At 36.1% G+C, this 21,050-nt stretch overlaps 2 protein-coding genes across 4 annotated transcripts in view; one reads left to right on the forward strand and one right to left on the reverse strand.

Moving 5' to 3' along the window:
- The window catches only part of LOC145321642 (uncharacterized), a 42,021-nt gene extending 25,371 nt beyond the window's left edge, over positions 1–16,650 (reverse strand). For all 3 annotated transcript variants that reach the window (XM_080163129.1, XM_080163128.1, XM_080163127.1), the window contains exons 1-13: positions 16,496–16,650; positions 12,689–12,794; positions 12,219–12,352; positions 12,038–12,088; positions 11,360–11,423; positions 10,929–10,992; positions 8,888–8,978; positions 8,383–8,500; positions 6,739–6,807; positions 6,436–6,610; positions 6,198–6,260; positions 5,510–5,654; positions 4,705–4,769 (exon numbers count right to left, since the gene is read on the reverse strand). In XM_080163129.1, the coding sequence (XP_080019255.1) occupies positions 4,705–4,769; positions 5,510–5,654; positions 6,198–6,260; positions 6,436–6,610; positions 6,739–6,807; positions 8,383–8,500; positions 8,888–8,978; positions 10,929–10,992; positions 11,360–11,423; positions 12,038–12,088; positions 12,219–12,352; positions 12,689–12,794; positions 16,496–16,572 (1,222 nt within the window). In that variant the 5' untranslated portion in view covers positions 16,573–16,650. The remainder of the gene's footprint in view (positions 1–4,704; positions 4,770–5,509; positions 5,655–6,197; positions 6,261–6,435; positions 6,611–6,738; positions 6,808–8,382; positions 8,501–8,887; positions 8,979–10,928; positions 10,993–11,359; positions 11,424–12,037; positions 12,089–12,218; positions 12,353–12,688; positions 12,795–16,495) is intronic.
- On the forward strand, positions 1,926–3,430 carry LOC145323235 (uncharacterized). The gene is made up of 3 exons (XM_080165677.1): positions 1,926–2,058; positions 2,225–3,069; positions 3,274–3,430. The coding sequence occupies exons 1-2, from the start codon at positions 2,043–2,045 to the stop codon at positions 3,055–3,057; spliced, it is 849 nt and encodes a 282-aa protein (XP_080021803.1). The 5' UTR covers positions 1,926–2,042; the 3' UTR covers positions 3,058–3,069; positions 3,274–3,430.
- Positions 16,651–21,050: the final 4,400 nt, after the last annotated feature.

Genomic DNA, 21,050 nt, shown 5'->3' on the forward strand with positions numbered 1-21,050 from the left:
CAGGTAGAATATTAGACTGCAGCAAGGAAGACAGCCTTGCAGGCGCAGCTATGGATCTCTTACCTAGAACTTTCAGTAACCCTGTTATTAGCAAAGAATCACAAGTAGCTAGAAGTATCATGAGGTATTCCCATGAGACTTTAACACATCATGGAACAGCTGCAGCTACCCTTCGGCGTAGCTTGGAGATAGCTTATATACTCCATGGGAGAGCCCTAGCTATAGAAGTGAGGAAAACCTGCCACTACTGCAACCGCTACAAAGCACGGATGATACAAGCTGAGATGGGTAGAACCCATGAGAATAGATTGTATCCAGCACCTGCATTCTACCTTACCCAGGTAGATTTATTTGGACCATTCGAGGCACATTGTGAGCACAACCATAGAGCTGTAGTTCAAATTTATGGAGTTGTGTTCAAGTGCACAGCTTCTATGGCTGTATGGGTAGAGATTATGCAGAAATATGATACAGAAGCATTCCTGCAGGCATATACACGCTTCATAAGTAGATTTGCGCACCCTGGACAGCTGCTAATTGACCAAGGAAGCCAGCTGGTAGCTGCTTGTAAGAAAGCTAAGATCTCATTTACTGACCTGGCAAAAGGGATAAATGGTAGATATGGAGTTGGAATTGAGTATACAATCTGCCCAACCAGTTCCCATGAAGCCCAGGGACAAGTAGAAAGATCTATCAAAGAGATCCGAAAGCTGTTTGATGTGCTGTTCAGAGGTCTTAAACTAGACATAGTTAGCTATGCAACAGCCTTTGCATACATATCAGCTGAGCTAAACTCCTTACCCATAGGATTAGGGACAAGGTATCAGGACCTAGACAACCTGGATCTGTTAACCCCTGCCAGACTAATCCTTGGTAGAAATATCAGTAGAGCCCCACAGGGACTTGTTGAAGTAGCCCGACCCCAAAGATTATTAGATCAACTAAACTCTGTGCATGATGCCTGGTGGAAGGTATGGGACACAGAATGGATTGTCAATCTGATTCCTAGTGGGCAGAAATGGACCAAAGGTAACCCGGATATCGCTCCTGGAATGATAGTAATCATGAAAAAGGGAGGAAAAGATGCAGCTTTAGGAAAAACACCATATCGGATTGGTAGAGTCATACAGACACATAAGTCCAAGGATGGTATTATTAGATCAGCTGATATTGAGTATAAAAATGCTGGCGAAAATAAGTTTCGCACAACCACAAGGTCAGTCCGAACATTGGCGCCTTTGAGACTGGAGGAGGAGATGTATTTTCCGCCTAGATTGAGTAGATCCTGTGAAGCAGCTAAGAAACATGAAATGCAATTCATAAATCGCATAAAAGTGAACAAACTGGGATCACTGGCTAAGTGTGCGTTGTGTACCTTTTCACAATGAACCCTTTCTTGCCGGGAGTGTAAAATCTATTTTGTTCTTTATGTTCATGTGAAAATGTATATATAGAGAACAAGTATAAATTTACCTCTCCTTTATTCCATGAATATATTTGTACGGCATATTTGAAAACCTGTTCTGTACAAAACAACATTCCCGCCAAGGGTCAAAAGTTATATAAGGGGTAACAAATTGATAGAATTTATCAGTGTTTATTTTACCACCGTAGGAGGAGGTGCTACTCTATATATTACACACATTTTATCTTGCTGTGCTTTTTAGTGAAATTATTTGTGCATATGTAAGTCTTTGATTTATTATTTATAACTTTATATTTAAAATAGCTAATAACTTAAGTATGTTTATTAAAAGAGAAAGATTAATCTAAGGAAGTGATTTAGTATATTGAATCTACTTGCCTTTTTTATAAAATATCAGTTTATAATATTTGTCTTATCCCTTATAATCCCTGCTGTGGGATTTGGATGCATGTATTTTCTTATGTTTATAATTATATCTTATCCCTTATAATCCCTGCTGTGGGATTTGAATGCATGTATTTCTCTTGTGTTTATAATTATATATTATTAAGTATCAAGTCCCGGCTTTCCCTGTGTTTTTTTGTGAGATTGGTTGGTACACCAAGATTGAAAGAAAATGTCGGAACTTTCAGGTATAGACAATGGTAGCTGTAGTATGCTGACAGACAGACAGACATGGACTATACTTACTGATGCCTATATAGAATGGAATACTATAGATTGGAGGACTGACAGACAGACGGACAGTTGCTTACCTGGAGAATAGTGGCAACACTTTATAAGTTGATATTATTCTAGGAGCTGTCTGCCGCTACCAAGCTGATAGATATGAGGCCGAGCTCTATAGGTTCGGAATAGAGTCTCAGCAGGCAAAGTTTCGCAGCTCCTGCCTGAGGGTGAGAGGCCTTGTATCAGCTGAGTCCTCCAGGCTGAAGTATGTTAAGAACTTCCGCCGCCTGACCGCTGAATTAGAGTTCTTGCAGGACCAAAACCGGCAGGGTCTCCAATACATCGAGCAATTGTTGTCTGACGGGAGGGCTTTGAGGCAGAGCCTTAGCCAGAGGGAACGAGCTATTTGCAGCCGTGAGAGTATTGTTTGCGGCTATCTGAAATATATCAACAGTCAACAGCGGCCGCAGGCCGTCTGTGCTGAGGTTGCTGATATTGATTACAAGCCTGTTAATCTAGACGAGTATAAGGGTCTTACTGACCCTAGTGTTGGAGACCTTGATAAATCCCGGCTTCTGTGCAGTTTAATAGCTAAAATTAAGGAGGTGTGTGGTGACCTCACACGCTGTGAGGAGGCTGTAAACCGGATAGAACACTCGGTGGCAGCTATACTTGGTGAAGCTCGGTCCAGCCGTTTGCGTAGAGTGGAGCTGCGAGAAGGTGAAGTACAGCTGGGAGCGTTACAAGGAAAGTATCCTTACTTAATTGCCTTGTGTCAGGGAGCAGTTAGGACTGTAGACACGTCCTATGATGCCAACATTATCCAGACTGAGTACACTTCTTTGGAAAGAGCAGCCATTCAACGTGATTTCGCTAAGGACCTGTTGAACTTGCTCCAGATCCTGCCACCAGAGAGCCGTGAGTCCTTGCCAGACCTTGCCACCTACAACGTACAAGCATAAATACCTGACAAAGTGAGTATCTGTTAATTAATGGGGAGGGCAGGGGCATCCTTGATACTTGATTACTTTATAAGCTTTTATAGTATGATTTGTACATCTCTATTTATAATTTTGGGCTTTGCTACTTGTGGATGTTGTCATCCTTGTTTCATTTTATTTTGTATCTTGAAGTTAAATGCTTTAAACATGAAAAGATTTTACTTTTACAATTTTTAGGTTTTAACCGTCAAGAATATCAAGAACGTGTTTATTCAAAACTCAGGAAAAAAAGAAAAGCAAGACCAAGCCCTCCTACCCAAGATTTTGTTTTATGCCTCTATTAGTAGTAATTTTTATTATTTAAATTTTATGTATAATAAAGTTTTATATTTTACTACTTGTGTTGTTTATTTTTAACGAGATTTAAAGATTTAACCATTAGAGAAAAGATTTCGGACGCTATTGGTTGTTTAATAGTCTTAAAAAGTTCCTAGAAATTACAGGGAGGATCAAAATTGAAAAAAATGCTATGAGGTTAACGCCAACAATTCTACCCTAAATCAACAAAAAGAGTGGCGTAACTGTGACGTACAGACCATGGAACCATGTAAGTAATTATATTATGGCGGGAGATTTTTATTTCAAATTATTCTATTCCCTCCCTTTTTTAGACTTTCAAATTTAAATCAATAAACCTTTACACACATATGATTATTATTAAATTCGCGCCAAAATTTTGTAGTGCGAGTTTTTCAATTCAATTAACGTCATCCCCTCCTCTTTTGAGGCTGTATAAACTTTACAGGAAAGTTTAACACTTTCGCGCCAAAATTTGAATGGCATTTATTTCGTCTTATAAAATACGGGGTTTTAATTGGTGGGTATTCAAGTTAAGATAACGTAACCTCTTGACAAAAAAGCTAATTGGTTACCCATTTTTAAATTTACTTTTGGCGGTTGTTTTAAATTCAAATTATCTTCCCTTCCATTTATGCTTTGTAAACTCAAGCAAGCAAGGTTGACAATATAGCAATATTTGTTTGTTTCTCAATTAAGATCTCACTAACCACTGATTCGATTAAGTTCTTCATTTTAGAGAAGCTTCACAAGGTCCCATGATGGCTTTAGGCTATTTTCTGCCCCCTTTCTATCAATTTAAAACAGAGCCTCATGATGCTAGGGGCGCAACTGCTATAATCTACAATATAAAGAAGCGAAGGATTTAATTTAAAGTAAAATATTTAGGAAAAGTAAGTTACCCTCCTACCCCCCACCACATCAGACAAACATTCCAAAATAGCCACTTTTGAGTTGTGTGAATCTTATCAACCTCTAGTTGTGGGGTAAGTGTAATAAAAGGGAAATGGGAATTAAAAAGGGAAATATTGCTTTTTAACAGGAATATTTCAAACATGGCGGTGGCCAGGAATATGCATAAATTGCTGACAGCCAGGAAAGTTAAACATTGGTAGCTCCAGAAATATTTCTTGTTATGCTAGATCCAGGAATCTTCTAACATTGCCAGGAAACAGGAAGCATTCGTTACCAGCAATATTTTACCATGAACTGCAGTAGATCCAAAAACTCGGTTGGCGTCAATTAGAATAGTATACTATTCAAATATGACGTCATTGGGCATACTTCGGTCAATAGTTTTGTTTATTTTACCTCTGAGATCATTAATGTAGAGAATTTCTCCGCCAACTAAATCTGCTAAACCTGATTTTATTCCACTAAAAAAACAAGAACAACATTAATTCTAAAATGAATGGATTAAGAAAGTTATCAACATTTGAGACTTTAAAGATTAATATTAACATTCTAATTGTGTGTAATTGTATAATGGCAAATGATATTGAAAGGCTGAATTTTAAGACAACCCTTCAGAAATTAAAGGAATATCCTATTATATAAAGTAGTAAGCGTTTTTTGTGTGTACCGAAGGATCTCGCTAACTACTAAACCGATATTTTTCTCCTTTACAATGAAGCTTCTTATAGGACCTGGAAAGGTTTTAAACTTTTTTTGGGGAGGGTGTCTTCACCCCCTCCCCCCCCCCCCCCTAATATTTTTTTTACTCTTTTGAAACTCAAATTTAAAATGCGATAAGGTCAACTTTTCCCTCTTCTACCTTAAGTGCCCCTAGACGCTTCTAGGGGGCATAGCCGCTAGTAAAGAAATAAACTAGTAAAAGAGTTTTTACGATTATGAAGACAATAATAGTTATTTATCGCAGCGTATTATAAACAGCTTGTCGCGGAGATATCAAATTGGATAAATGTAAGATTAAAACAAGTTTTGTTGGCCCTGAGGGACAAAAGGTCCGGAATAAAAATTTTATGATTTTTATCTTAATATTCGTGGAACATTGTACGTAATACAATGCTTTACATGATTTTTTCAGTCTTGCTGAGAACTGAATCTAATCCAGCGAATATTAATCAGTTTCGAAGCCATACCGGAAAATGTTTACCTTTTATTTAGAATTGGAGTGGAAGTGATAGGTTGTCCCGTGGCTGCAGACATTACCAATCCAGGCGGGAGTGGTGGCCCCGCAGGGGTAAATAGTTTACCCAGGTATGGATTCCCAGCCACGCTGCTGGCTACTGGAATTCCTCCTTTTGAAATTGAAATAAATTAATTGGAATATAAAATACTTTACAAAGATCAAGTAATGGTTTCAGATCTAAACAATTTAGAATTAAAATTTTAGATTCAGTTAATAAATAAGCAATATTCAGAAAATTTCCTGAGAAAATGTTTTCATTAACCAATAAGCTTTACTTTCAGAGTACCTATACTCAGAGATAGAGGGGACAATGGGTTGTTTATTACACTAGTCCCCAAAGTTTTACATTCACGTTTTCTTATTTGTTGGCTTAACAACTTTGGTACTTTTATGAATTTTGATTGGTTGGTTTATTACACTAGTCCCAAAAGTTTTATAATAACGTTCTTGTTTGTTGACTCAACAACTTTGGGACTTTTGATTGGCTGGTGTATTACGTTAAGTGTCTAAACGTTTCAACCACAAATTGTAATCTACAGGGTAAATTTTGGAAATTAAAATTTGTGATGTACATCAATATATCGGCCAATATCTTATTCCTTTAGATTCCTGATATTTACTAGTGAATGTAAACTGAATAAAAGTATCCAACCTATTCCTATTTGTGTTGGTAAAGTAACGCCTCCTGTTGCTGCTGATATCTGTACTGGGATACCTACAATAGATTAAGTATTAGGTACAATAATTTATTTCATTTCTTTCCGATGTGGAGCAAAATTTTTCCAGTTTTCTTTGGAATCTCGAGGCTTGAAAACTGATTTTAATCTTATAATTGTACATTTTATATCCACAGAAAGCTGTTTTAATACTGCGCGATAAATAACTATTACCTTGGGATGTCTGAATTGCACCAATAGAGTTAACGAAATGTCCAGGTACAGGAGATCCTGCCACCATGTGGCCGCCCCTGACTGCCAGATGACCGGCAGAACCTGGCATCTGGCCTCCAGCAAACTTTCCTTTGCCCGCACCTGATTCAGTCTTGAACTTAGATCTTAGGCTTTCCTAAATAATACTCTATATAGATTATAATTTTATAAAATGAAATAAAAATAAAAATGGTGACGAAAATAAAATAAAAATCATTGCATGCTTTCTTTTTACAAAAAAAAACCCATAAGATTCTAAATCACCTGTGCCGCTTCATTGAGTGAAAATGTATTTGAAGATAGGACCCAGAGCAGCATTGCATTCACAGCAGACTAAAATACAACATATAATTATATGTACAACAGACCCGCGACCGTGGCTCAACACGTAGCGCATCCGCTCGTCGTCGGGAAGGTTATAGGTTCGAATCTCGGGCAGACACCGCGTCATAACTAAAGACGTTAAAAATGGTTCCTACTGCTGCTATGTCAGATGCGCGACATAAATAGTTAGAGTAGGGGGAATGCCTTGGCCCAAAACAGGCGCAACTCGTTACCATGCACAGTTAGGACTTCTCAGACAAAGGTCGTGCATCACAGAGAGTTGGTTGTCTGATGGATGTTACTTAGCCTAATATCCTTGGGTGTTTGGACAGAGAAGGGTGAGTTAGTCATCCTTAGTTCTCCTGGATTGCTGGACCAGGACCTGGACAGTACATCAAGTCGATAAGGTCCGGTACTGCAATCTTGCCCGTACGAGGTAATCTAGGTAATATGTACAACAGCTAGTATAATATAAAGGCATCTGCCAGGAGTTTTATCTTATCGACATTTCTAAGCATTGTTATAAGATAAATAAGTCTCTAGAGTTGCTTAAACTGACCCTTTGGTTAGTAAGGTACATGATAGGAACTATACCTGGGGAATAATTCCATGATGAGAGGCTAGGTGTACAGTAAGGTACATGATAGAAACTATACCTGGGGAATAAAACCATGATGAGAGGCTATGTGTACAGTAAGGTACATGATAGGAACTATACCTGGGGAATAAGACCATGATGAGAGGCTAGGTGTACAGTAAGGTACATGATAGGAATTTTACCTGGGGAATAAGTCCATGATGAGAGGCTAGGTGTACAGTAAGGTACATGATAGGAACTATACCTGGGAATAAGTCCATGATGACAGGCTAGGTGTACAGAAAGGTACATGATAGGAACTATACCTGGGGAATAAGAACATGATGAGAGGCTAGGTGTACAGTAAGGTACATGATAGTAACTATACCTGGGGAATAAGTCCATGATGAGAGGCTAGGTGTATAGTAAGGTACATGATAGGAACTATACCTGGGGAATAAGTCCATGATGAGAGGCTAAGTGTACAGTGAGGTACATGATAGGAATTATACCCGGGGAATTAGTCCATGATGAGAGGCTAAGTGAACAGTGAGGTCCATGATAGGAACTATACCTGGGGAATAAGTCCATGATGAGAGGCTAAGTGAACAGTGAGGTCCATGATAGGAACTATACCTGGGGAATAAGTCCATGATGAGAGGCTAGGTGTACAGTGAGGTACATGATAGGAACTTTACCTGGGGAATAAGACCATGATGAGAGGCTAGGTGTACAGTGAGGTACATGATAGGAACTATACCTGGGAATAAGTCCATGATGAGAGGCTAAGTGTACAGTAAGGTACATGATAGGAACTATACCTGGGGAATAAGACCATGATGTGAGGCTAGGTGTACAGTAAGGTACATGATAGGAACTATACTTGGGGAATAAGTCCATGATAAAAGGCTAAGTGTACAGTAATGTACATGATAGGAACTATACCTGGGGAATAAGTCCATGATGACAGGCTATGTGTACAGTAAGGTACATGATAGGAACTATACCTGGGGAATAAGTCCATGATGAGAGGCTAGGTGTACAGTGAGGTCCATAATAGGGACACAGACCATACACAGGGGACAGGTTAATGAATTTACAGGACAGGTCACTCTGTGATAAGCTCTGCAAATTAGAAAAATATTAAATCTTTAGAAGTGATTGTGAGAGCTTTAAATAATTTAACATTAATACTTAAATAAAAGTAACAGGTTGTCTTTGAGATTATCAGTATGTCCGCCTGTCTGTTTATACCGAAGGATATCGCTAACCGCTGAAGCTATATGGTTTTCCTTTACAATATAGCTTCTCATAGGTCCTGGGATGGTTTACAAATGTTTTGGGGAAGGGTATTACCAAACCTACCAAGAGAAATCACCCCTAAAAAAATATAACCCCAACTATTTTTTTTACTTTTTCTTCTTAAAAATAAACGTGAAATGTGCTGGTACGTCCCCTCGCACAAAAGTGCCTCTAGGGGCGTGGTCGCTAGTATAATAATATGAATCTTACCTAAGATGAGATAGATACGAGGTAGAGGGTAGAACCATGGCACACAGGGAACATTGGATACACTGAGAAGTGTAAACAGGATCACCTTCACCTATAATAGTTCAGTGATATAGAGATAGAACCATGGCACACAGGGAACATTGGATACACTGAGAAGTGTAAACAGGATCACCTTCACCTATAATAGTTCAGTGATATAGAGATAGAACCATGGCACACAGGGATCACTGGATACACTGAGAAGTGTAAACAGGATCACCTTCACCTATAATAGTTCAGGGATATACAGATAGAACCATAGCACACAGGGAACACTGGATACACTGAGAAGTGTAAACAGGATCACCTTCACCTATAATAGTTCAGTGGTATAGAGATAGAACCATGGCACACAGGGAACACTGGATACACTGAGAAGTATATACAGGATCACCTTCACCTATAATAGTTCAGTGATATAGAGATAGAACCATGGCACACAGGGATCACTGGATACACTGAGAAGTGTAAACAGGATCACCTTCACCTATAATAGTTCAGGGATATACAGATAGAACCATGGCACACAGGGAACACTGGATACACTGAGAAGTATATACAGGATCACCTTCACCTATAATAGTTCAGTGATATAGAGATAGAACCATGGCACACAGGGAACATTGGATACACTAAGAAGTGTAAACAGGATCTCCTTCACCTATAATAGTTCAGTGATATAGAGATAGAACCATGGCACACAGGGAACACTGGATACACTGAGAAGTATATACAGGATCACCTTTACCTATAATAGTTCAGGAATATAGAGATAGAACCATTGCACACAGGGAACACTGGATACACTGAGAAGTGTAAACAGGATCACCTTCACCTATAATAGTTCAGGGATATACAGATAGAACCATGGCACACAGGGAACACTGGATACACTGAGAAGTATATACAGGATCACCTTTACCTATAATAGTTCAGGAATATAGAGATAGAACCATGGCACACAGGGAACACTGGATACACTGAGAAGTGTAAACAGGATCTTCTTCACCTATAATAGTTCAGGAATATAGAGATAGGACCATGGCACACAGGGAACACTGGATACACTGAGAAGTGTAAACAGGATCACCTTCACCTAGAATAGTTCAGTGATATAGAGATAGAACCATGGCACACAGGGAACACTGGATACACTGAGAAGTGTATATAGGATCTCCTTCACCTATAATAGTTCAGGAATATAGAGATAGAACCATGGCACACAGGGAACACTGGATACACTGAGAAGTGTAAACAGGATCACCTTCACCTATAATAGTTCAGGGATATACAGATAGAACCATGGCACACAGGGAACACTGGATACACTGAGAAGTATATACAGGATCACCTTTACCTATAATAGTTCAGGAATATAGAGATAGAACCATGGCACACAGGGAACACTGGATACACTGAGAAGTGTAAACAGGATCTTCTTCACCTATAATAGTTCAGGAATATAGAGATAGGACCATGGCACACAGGGAACACTGGATACACTGAGAAGTGTAAACAGGATCACCTTCACCTAGAATAGTTCAGTGATATAGAGATAGAACCATGGCACACAGGGAACATTGGATACACTGAGAAGTGTAAACAGGATCACCTTCACCTAGAATAGTTCAGGGATATAGAGATAGAACCAAGGCACACAGGGAACATTGGATACACTGAGAAATGTAAACAGGATTACCTTCACCTATTATAATTCAGGGATAGAATAATATACAAATAAAAGTTTAATATATTTTTTAAGTATTGACAGGGACGTTTTCTAACTCGTTAGTTCAACGAATTTGGAGTGTCCAAACGTTTCAGCCACTAATTGTAATCTACAGAAGGGGTAATTTTGTGTATTATCATTGAGAATGTGTATCAGTTTATCGGCCAATTTCTTATCCCTTTAGATCTCTGAAGTGTTGAGTTGGAAAAAGGTAGAATAAAACAATACATTTTATCCTAACAATGATACTTTAGTGAGGAAAATTAGACAAACCTGAAATAGTTAAACCAGAGAACCCAGGGGACTCAAACTTATCATCCTCTGTGTCAATAATCACCTAAAATTATAAAGTAACATTGTGTACACATTCTAACTTATGTGGCTTGATTGAACTTACTCTCTAGACCAATTTCATGATTAGCAATCGAGGTCTACTAAATTTGTTTAGCTCATTTAGTATCGTTTTTCATTTTCCCTTTCATCTTTTAGCATAAATTATTACTCTTTAAACCCTTTTGAAGCTTTTTATAGTAACTATAAAAAATGACGTCATACTGGCCTACCATTGGTCAATTCAAATGTATATTGCCTTGCCATTAAAATTTATTCTATGTATCGACCAATTATTTGACCTTTATAATGTATTCCGTCATTTTTATAGGCAATATAAACAGCTTCAACCTTCTAATTTAAATTTGGATTACCTCTGGTTGAAAATGTGGGGGTGGACTAACTCCATTGATATCCCTATCATCTATATCCTCCATGCTAAAAATACAAAATTTATTAGGAATCAAAATTTATAGTTTTTAACAGCGGATCTAAAGCTATAAGACAATGGCCGATAATTGATGTACACCCCTGCTGCTGATACACAAAATTAGTAATTACCTCTTCTATATATTACAATTAGTGGTTGAAACGTTTGGACACTAAATATGATGAACTAACAATTCAAAATAGTCCCCAAAGTTGTTGAGCCAACGAATAAGAAAACGTATTATACAACTTTGGGAACTAGTGTAATGAACAGCACAATGTCCCCTCCCTCCCTGACTTTTTACACCAATATTCTATATATTCAGCTGTAAAATAAAAGAAAAGTTCTAATCAGGAAGGGAGAGGTCATTGGACTGTTAATAACTCTAGTACACAAAGTTTTAAAACCGCGTATCTCATTCATTAGCTCAAAAACTTTGGGTACTTTTACTAAATTTTGATTGGTTATATAGGGATGTATATCAATTTTTAACCCATTGTCTAATCCCTTACGATCAATGGGTCTTATAATAATGAAAGAGTAAAAAAGGAATTTGACTCAATTTCTGAAACAAAGCTACTCTACTTTCAACACTCTATTGTTGTAAATAATAATATATTACCTGTTCATATCTCCATTCAGTCCATCAAAGCCATTGGTTTTACAAGTCTCCCTAAAATGAAAAAAAAAATAAAGTTACAATGATAGAAACCTTATAATTTGGCAGTTTTTCTCATATCACAAAAAGACTTTTTTTATAAAAACGCAAAGAAAGGGGGGGCAGGAATATAGGAATGACTCACCTATGCAGAAACATTTCAGCTTTATTATTAAGTTTAGCCCAGCATATGATACAAACAGTCACAACCACTGGATCTGTTCGCGAAGCCTCTCTTTCTTTCTCTGTCTTGAAAGCTTTTAACTCTACAAAGGAGTCCTAAAAATATTTCAAGTAAGTCAATTATAACACTAATGTTATTTTGAGTAGTAATAGTATTATAAACCAAATTATATAAAGGGCGCTTTTTCTTAAAGTGCCTTGTTTTAAAATTAATTGAAATAAAGGGCGTGGGGGGGATTTTTTTGTTTGGTTTATTACTTTAGGTAAGGTTAGGTTGTATTTTGTAATGGGTAACCTCTCAGGGTTAGGACTCTGCATGTATAGGCTCCGCACAATAACTAATTTTCTATTAAAATTAAGAATGGGGGGGGGGGGGGTTCAGTACATGATAGGCACATTGAGGGAAATCACCAATCTGGACTTTAAATTTACCTTGATGGTATTAGCTCTGTGACCCTTGAACAAGTGATCTTGCAGCTGATAATCTTTCTGGTTCTTCTGACAAACAGTACACAAATAATCGGAATCTTTCTTTTCCCTAAATGAGAAAGACTCAACTACATAACTTTTGTGTCACTTTGGAGGAAGACGATTCCCTTTTCTCCCATCTCTTTTGTAGAGATTTTCTTCCCCCCTTCCCTTTTATTTTCCGAAATTTATATGACGTCACAGGAGTCGTCTTCCTCAAATTTATATGACGTCACAGGAGTCGTCTTCCTCAAAGTGACACAAAAGTTATGTAGTTTAGTCTTTCTCCCCTAAATATCAAAACTTATGACATGTTTAGCAAATGTACTTGTTGTTTTAACAACAATAACATGGTACTAAAACATGGTACACCCAAACACACTAACCATAGAGTACCATGTTATTGTTGTTAAAACATCAAGTACATTTACTAAACATGTCATAAGTTTTGATATTTAGGGAGAAGAAAGATTAAAGTTTTAGTGTGAGCAAGATAGATAGAAGGCGCGGCTGCCGAGCCTTTAATTTAAGCAATGATTGTTACTTTGAAATTTATTTAATAATATGAAGTAATAGTTATTTCTCGTATCGTATTATAAACGGCTTTCCGCGGATATATAATGTACAATTATAAGATTAAAACTAGTTTTTTTAGCCCTGTGGTGCCGAAGTCACCGGCTAAAAAAACTAGTTTTAATCTTGTGATTGTACATTTCTATATTCGTAGAAAACTGGATATAATACGATGCTAGACATAGTTTTTTCGTATGGATGAGAACCGGTTCCTATCCACCGGATTCGAATAAATACGAGAAAAAGATTTATTCTTCGATCTTTTAATATCAAATAGTATGTAATATCTTAGGATTGATCAAATGAAAAGCAGTTAGCAAGCTAAAAATATATACAAAACTGCTTAAATTATAAAAAAAATCATTCTTCATAAAGTTCAACAGAAATGCATACATAAGGAAATCAAAGTGGTAACAAGTAAAAAATTTATCATCAAACAATTTGAAATAAAGAAATTTAAATATGCCTTAATAGAATCTAAAACTTTATGAATAAGAGTGATAAGATATGAATGTCGTCTTAGTGAGTTTAACAATATAATAAAATATAATGTTTATGAAGTTTTTCAACCATGTAGATTGGCTTGTTTTTTATCTTTTTTATCAAAAATTTCTATTTACAGAATATTTGTCCCAAATTGTATTTTTAACCGGCCAATCTCTTATTTAAAAATAATTTTGACTTTCTCATATTAAATATCATTCCAAACTACTCGTACAATCAGATATTATTATGTCTGTATCATTTATATTTTATACCTATACTAGCCTCTAGGAGCACTTAAGAAAAGAGGATGGGAGGTTAAGTCGACCCTCCTCTTTTTAAAAAAATGGTGGGGGGGGGGCATATTTTATAGGGACAATTTATCATGGGATAGTGGAGGAAATGGTTATTAACCCTTACTGAACCTATTACTGTTGAAGCTTTTTAAAGTGCATATAAAATGACGCCATAGTGGCATACAATTGGTCAATTGAAAAGTATACACGTCATTGGTAATTTAGTCTGTGAATTAGCCTATCATTGATCATTTGGATGATACAGCGTCATTTTTTATAGGCATTTTAAACAACTTCATAACTTCAAAGGAAATCTATAACAGTGCAGCGGTTACTGAGATCCTGACATACAGACGGACAGACATACCTTTTATATGAGGATTCTAATAATAAGTTTTCATTGATAATTTGTAATACTATGACATATCAATTATCTATAAGACTTATTGTAGGTGTCGTATCAATTCTGCAATGTTTTTATGCAAATAAGTTCTTCCGCAAAAATCATATAAGCAGTTTTACTTATTATTGAATAGAACGTTAGACAAACGAATATTAGAGTGTATAGCAGGGGCGTCCAAGCTTTTTTTTTGGGGGGGGGTAACAATTTTTTAAGGGGGGGGGTAATTCGTTTTTTTTTGGGGGGGGGGGGGTTAAATTTTTTTTAACCCCCCTATACTTTTTACCCCGGGGGTAAAATTTGCTTGGGGGGGGGGGGTAATTACCCCCCCTGAAATCTGTTGGCAGGGGTAAATTTAGTTTACCCCCCCCCCCCAAATTTTACCCCCGGGGTAAAATTTTTGGGGGGGGTAATTAAAATTTTATTAAATATATAGTATTAAAAATGCGCGCGAAGCGCGCAAAAATTTTTTTTTATTAGAGATTTTTTATTTTGGGGGGGTATTTACCCCCCCAAAATTATTTGGGGGGGGTAAATACCCCCTCCTAAATGGTTGGGGGTGCCTACGGCACCCCCAGGGTAGGGGTAAATTTTAAATGGACGTCTATGGTGTATAGAAAGATGTAATGTCTGTTTTATACAGTTATAGCTTGCATTTTCGCAATTAAAATGAGATTCAGGGAGTTTTTTGGACAATTTACTTCGATATTTATGTGATTTATTCGTATCTTTATAAATAGACCACAGACCCCCCACCCTTTTTCCCATACTCTAGTCCTGCGGGGTGTAATCCCTACGAAAGTTTTTGGCGATCCCTTTCTAACATAAGGGAAACCGCTAATTTCTGTCAGGTTATTAAAAAAAGTCTTTTTGCTGCTTTAATTTTATACCAGTATCTGTTCAGATAGTAAAGGAAAGCAAACCATGAATTTAGGTTTAATTATGAATAATAAACATGAATATCAAATTATATCAGCAAAAATTATCTACAATTAAGAAATATCAATGTATATTAGTTCTTTTCACATTATTTTCAAAGACACGTGGATTCAATTATATTCTATTGTTCTATCCCTCTATATCTCTGTATATTTATATGAAAGGTAATCAGATATAAATCCTATCTTGTACTGTTTTACATTATATTGATCTTTCCCTCTATATCACTGGGTAAAGGTAATCAGACATAAATTATATCTTGTGCTGTCTCGACTTTTTAATATTTATGGATGCAGTATTAAAAAAGTTTTAAATATCAATTTCGTTCGTTGATTCACAATACTGACCATTTTGATAAACAGCAAAGCAATAATAAGAAAAGAATTTGAAATTTGATAAATAATTAGAGATTAGAGTTTTGGATTTTCAATTTTTACCGCCCCCCAAATAAAAAGAAATGCCTCTATGAAATAAAGATTAACTCCCCCCCCCCCCCCAAATAAAAAAGCTTGGACGCCCCTGGCTACAATACTAGAGTCTCCTTCTCTTATAAATTATCCATTTATATTAGATCTAATATTGAAACTAACCAAGTTAAACAACACAAGAAATACACCAAAATATACTATACTAGCGGCTTCGCCCCTAGCATGTAGGGGCTTTGTCCCAAGAGGTAATTTAAAAAAAAATTAAGTACCTCTGGTGCTGCCACCAATACATTTTAAATTAACTGCCTAAAAAAATTGGGGGGGGTGGTGTGTTGGGGGTGTCCCACGCCCCAAGAAAATAGCCTTAAACCACCAGATGACCAGTAGGTATAATCCCTGAAGAGTAGAGCCCATCAGTTCAGTGGTTACTGAGATCTTAAGCTTCAGATGGACAGACATCAAGATATATTTTGTATTATAGATATATGATATATGTACAATGTACATAAGAAAAACAATTTCATATTTAGAGTATTTCCAATTAGTTGTTTTTCTGTTTTTGTTTTAAGATTTTTTATATAATTCCAGACCAGATTTAAAATATTTCGATAGTTTCTGTATTAAAATTTACTGTTATTTTTTATCAACTAACCTGACAAATAGATAAGGGTATCCTGCCAGGTATTGCGGGACACCAGCAACCAAACCTGAACCCTCTTGCCCGCTCATTCGGTCATCAACAACTGGGCTATCAACACTCCCAGCGGTCACTGGTTATTGGACAATTTTTTTTTCACTTGGATTTTATTTTCTAAAGATAAAATCAAAAATTATTGGCGGATTTTTAAATTGAATGTATGCACAAATTTCATTTTCACCATAACTTATTCAAAATAAAAATTAAGGAAGAGTGCTGAAAATAGAATGAACTGAATGAAGGAATCTCAAAGTGTGAATGTGCGCAGTGCGTTTGTGTGTGTGTGTGTAAGTGTGTGTGTGTGTGTATGTGTGTAGATAGGTATGAATATATGACCAGCCTTTGTAAGTGTATCCTGTATACAATATTTCTCTTCACACTAACTCACTCTCTCCCTCCCACTCCATCATACCCTCTCATCTTGTAACCAGAGCCCTAGCCACACGAAGAGAGGGGAAGGGAAAATAGAGGAAGGGGACAAAGGGAAGTGGTGAGGGGGGTGTAATGATGAGCTGGCCGCCTAGGCGAGCTCTCAGAGTTCACTAACTAGTGGCCACACACAACTACCAAATTATCAATCTTTAATTTGGCATAAAAAATTATCTATTAAGAGGTACATTAGAAACAGAGAATCATGTTTTAATCAAAACCTTTTTTTTTATATTTGGTATATAAGTGTAAAACCGTATAAATCCTTCCAAAATATAAATTTAATTGGTTAATTTGGCCATAAGGTTTAAAGAGCAGCTAATCTTACAAATCCCTCATTTGTTCTTTATTATTTTTCACTGTTTTATAAATTCAAAATTCTTCACTTTGCTATTTATGAATTTTAACTTGACTGTATAAAGATGTGAAGCATCTAACTTTATGCTTTGGAAGGAAAGCTGGAGATATTTCTACTCAAACTGACGCTACTCTAAGCAATCCGACCTGCTCATCTGTGTGTGTGTGTGTGTGTGTGTGTGTGTGTGTGTGTGTGTGTGTGATTCTCTCGTCTCACCTTTTTCTCCGTCCGGCTCCTAGAGGAGTCACACACACACACACTGAATGAAACTCCTAAATTTCCATCCTACATATACTCAACAATCTTTTCAATTAGACTCTGGGACAAACAATGGGGTGGACATGATTTTTAAAAATATATATCATTTTTAAATTAAACACTGATTAAAACACTTTGAAATAAAATTGGATAATTAATTACATCTACATTTTTACATTTTATATATGTATAGAGATTGGTAGTTGCTCAGGCTAGCTTCATCTATTGGAAAGGTCGGATCCCCCCCGCCCCCCCCCCCCCCACAATTTATTGTGTAAGTTTAATAAGAGAAAAAAAAGTAAAGGGGTTTAATGTAGATTATTGTCCTATATATTACCTCCCTAAAAAGGAGGCGAAGAAAATTAATCTAAAAAGCTTTAATACACATATTTCTGCCTCTTTTATATTAAGAAAATCCTGTAGCTTTAAGCGTTTTTCACATGACCTCAGTAACTTTTGTCTCCTCCGAATATTTCCTATTTTACCTCCTTCTCTCAACAATTATATAGAAATTCACAGGGATCTAAAGGGATAAGATAATGGCCGATAAATTGATGTACATTCCCAATGATAATGTACAATTTTACCCCTTTTGTAAATAACAATTAGTGGTTGAAACATTTGGACATTTAGCATAACCAACCAATAAATATTCAATAAAAGTTCCCAGAGTTGTTAAATCAACGTTTTCTAAAATCTTATCATAAAACTTGGGGACTAGTGTAATTAACAACCCAATGTCCCCTTTCTCCCTGAGAAATTCACCTATACACACACACACACACACTCCTAACACACACACACTCACATACACATATGTACATATTTCTCCTACTTGAGAGCTTTCTCTCGTATTGGAGTCTTCAATGATAATACAGCTACAAGAAATAGATAGATAAACAGATAAAATATAACTTTTAGCAGTGTAGCCACTCTTTAACTAGAGAATGTCCGTATGTCCATCGTAGTTGTAAACTACAATTAATATGTTTTCTTTTAACTTGTTGTTAACTGCATGAATAATATCAACTAATTTATGGACAATAACTCCTAAATTTTCAAACAAAAAAATACTCCAATATTATAAATAAAAATCCTCTAAAGTTAAAAGTAGCGATTCAAAGAACTACATATGACTCTAATTAAAGTGCAATAAAGAACCAACTTTTTTGAGCTATAATCGTCTTTGTTAATATTTATGGGTTGAGCCTCTATTCTAATAAGTGAATCTTCATTCTGTCTTGACTTCCTAAGCCGTGTCGTTTACCTTTTTTATTCCCCCTTTCTCCAATCACTGTTCAATCAGTTCCGTATAATGATTTAATGTTATTATATAAACTTTCAATAAATTGGCATATTGGCAATCTCACGAACTGCTATTAAAAAAATTATCAATCCTTATAATAAAGTACTATGATGTTTGTATGTTTGTCTGTTTGTAACACTAAATATAGCCACAAAAACAAATACCCTACCCTCCAAAAAAAAAGTTTCTTAAACAAAAAATCCACCCCCTTCCCCCCTTCAAAATTCTTTTTTTTTTACATATTCTTTTTAAATCTGAAATAAAAATTAGGTTATTTCTATTCACCCCCCCCCCCCTCCTCCTCAAGAGCCCCTAGTGGCCTCTAGGGGCGTACCCACCAGTACAAAATAAAGGGGAACCTTCAAACTCATTCTTCACACAAAGCCTCTAATATTACTTAAGATAATTTTAATTTCGGAAGTGATCGAGAACCCCTGGAGCTGCAGCTACCTAAGGTAAAGATGAGGAGAAGTAATGAGCATAATTTTGGACCCCCCCCCCTTCCATCTCATCCTTATTTCTTTATTTCAAACATTGCGACTTCCTTATGTTTAAATTATTTAATTTAAACAACAAAATAACACTTTTGCGGCTTCTCCAACTATAACAAAGCACCTCAATTAAATTACAAAAAATATTTTGCCGTCAAAGAAAAAAAAATCATTAATTAAAATATAGAGATAAAAAACATTTTTCATTCATTACAATTGCTTCAATAGAACTGAGGTGAATTCTTAAAAAAACTTTTGCCCCAGAAAAATCAGTTTGCCCAACTAAAATTTTAGTGAGGCAAAATTTTCCCCTCTTAATTTTTAGTTTGCCTTACTGATTTTAGTGGGGCAAACTGATTTTAGTGGAGCAAAAGTTTTTTAAGAATTCACCTCAGATCTTAAAAAATTGAATGTAAAGTATAAAGGTTTTTTGAAGCTAAAGATCTCGGAAATTGCTGATCCAAATGGGTTATACTTTTCGGGAAAATTTTTCCTTACATCCCCACCTCCCCTAGTGACTAGAGGCGAAGCAATTAACTATTAAACTCGTGAGATATATATAAAAAAAGACGTTAGTTAAATGCAATAAGCATAACACATAAACAGACTAACAAATTTTATTTGAAGAGTAGTTTTGCTCTGGGAGGAAGGGCACATTGGGCTGTTTATTACACTAGTCTCCAAAGTTTAATGATTATGTTTTCTTATTCGTTGACTTAACAACTTTTGGGACTTTTATCAAATCTCTATTAAGTTAAGTGTCCAAACGTTTCAACAACTAATTGTAATCTAAAGAAGGGGTAATTTTGTGAATCATCATTGGGGATGTACATAAATTTATCGACCATTGTCTTATCCTGTTAGATTCCTACGTTTTGCTTCAGGAAAGCATTATATTGAGACGCACTCAAGGTGACCCTGTAATCCAAGATTCTAGGCAGGTTTAAAGAGTACAATTCCAATTACTAAAAAAAACTACGACTTTAAATATTATATTAATATTTTAAAAGAATCCCTATGTTTTTTACATTTTCGTAGTAGAACCTTTTGAAAACATATTTGTAAACCTCGAGAAAATTTTAAAATACGTAAAATACAAAATCGGACCCTTTAATAACCCACCACCGCACATACCTGGCCGCTACTTTCTCTTCCACAACACTTCCTTTCTCAAATTTGGGTCTGAGCTATCCAGGGAAGGAGGAGACAATAGGTTGTAAATTACACTGGTACCCAAAGTTTTATACTTTATCTTAAAGAATTTGCGTACTTTTGTTGAATTTTGATTGGTTGGTTGGTCAAAACTTTTTAACCAATAATTTTATTCTACAGAAAATGTAATTTTAAAAAATCATTATTGGAGATGTAAATCAATTTGTCGTTCATTGTCTTATCCCTTAAGATACCTGGGTTAAGACACTTTTTAGTATTTTGGGTCATCTTCCTTTTTTCTTCAAGTTGATCAATAAAACCCAGATACAAGAATTTCCAAGAGGTGAGAGTGAAGGAGGAATATAAAACTTACATTAATTAAACATATATTTAGGGGTGGAGATAGAGGTTGGGTAAAATACATTTAATTCCCTTCTTCAATTACTTTAGGAGCTCCATAGCATGAACCCCATTTACCTAAAACCTACCCATTTGGATACCCTTACCCCCGTTCAA

This window comes from Acartia tonsa, chromosome 6 (assembly GCF_053477335.1).
Source record: "Acartia tonsa isolate MP-2025a chromosome 6, ASM5347733v1, whole genome shotgun sequence".
NCBI classification, from domain to species: Eukaryota; Metazoa; Arthropoda; class Copepoda; order Calanoida; family Acartiidae; genus Acartia; species Acartia tonsa.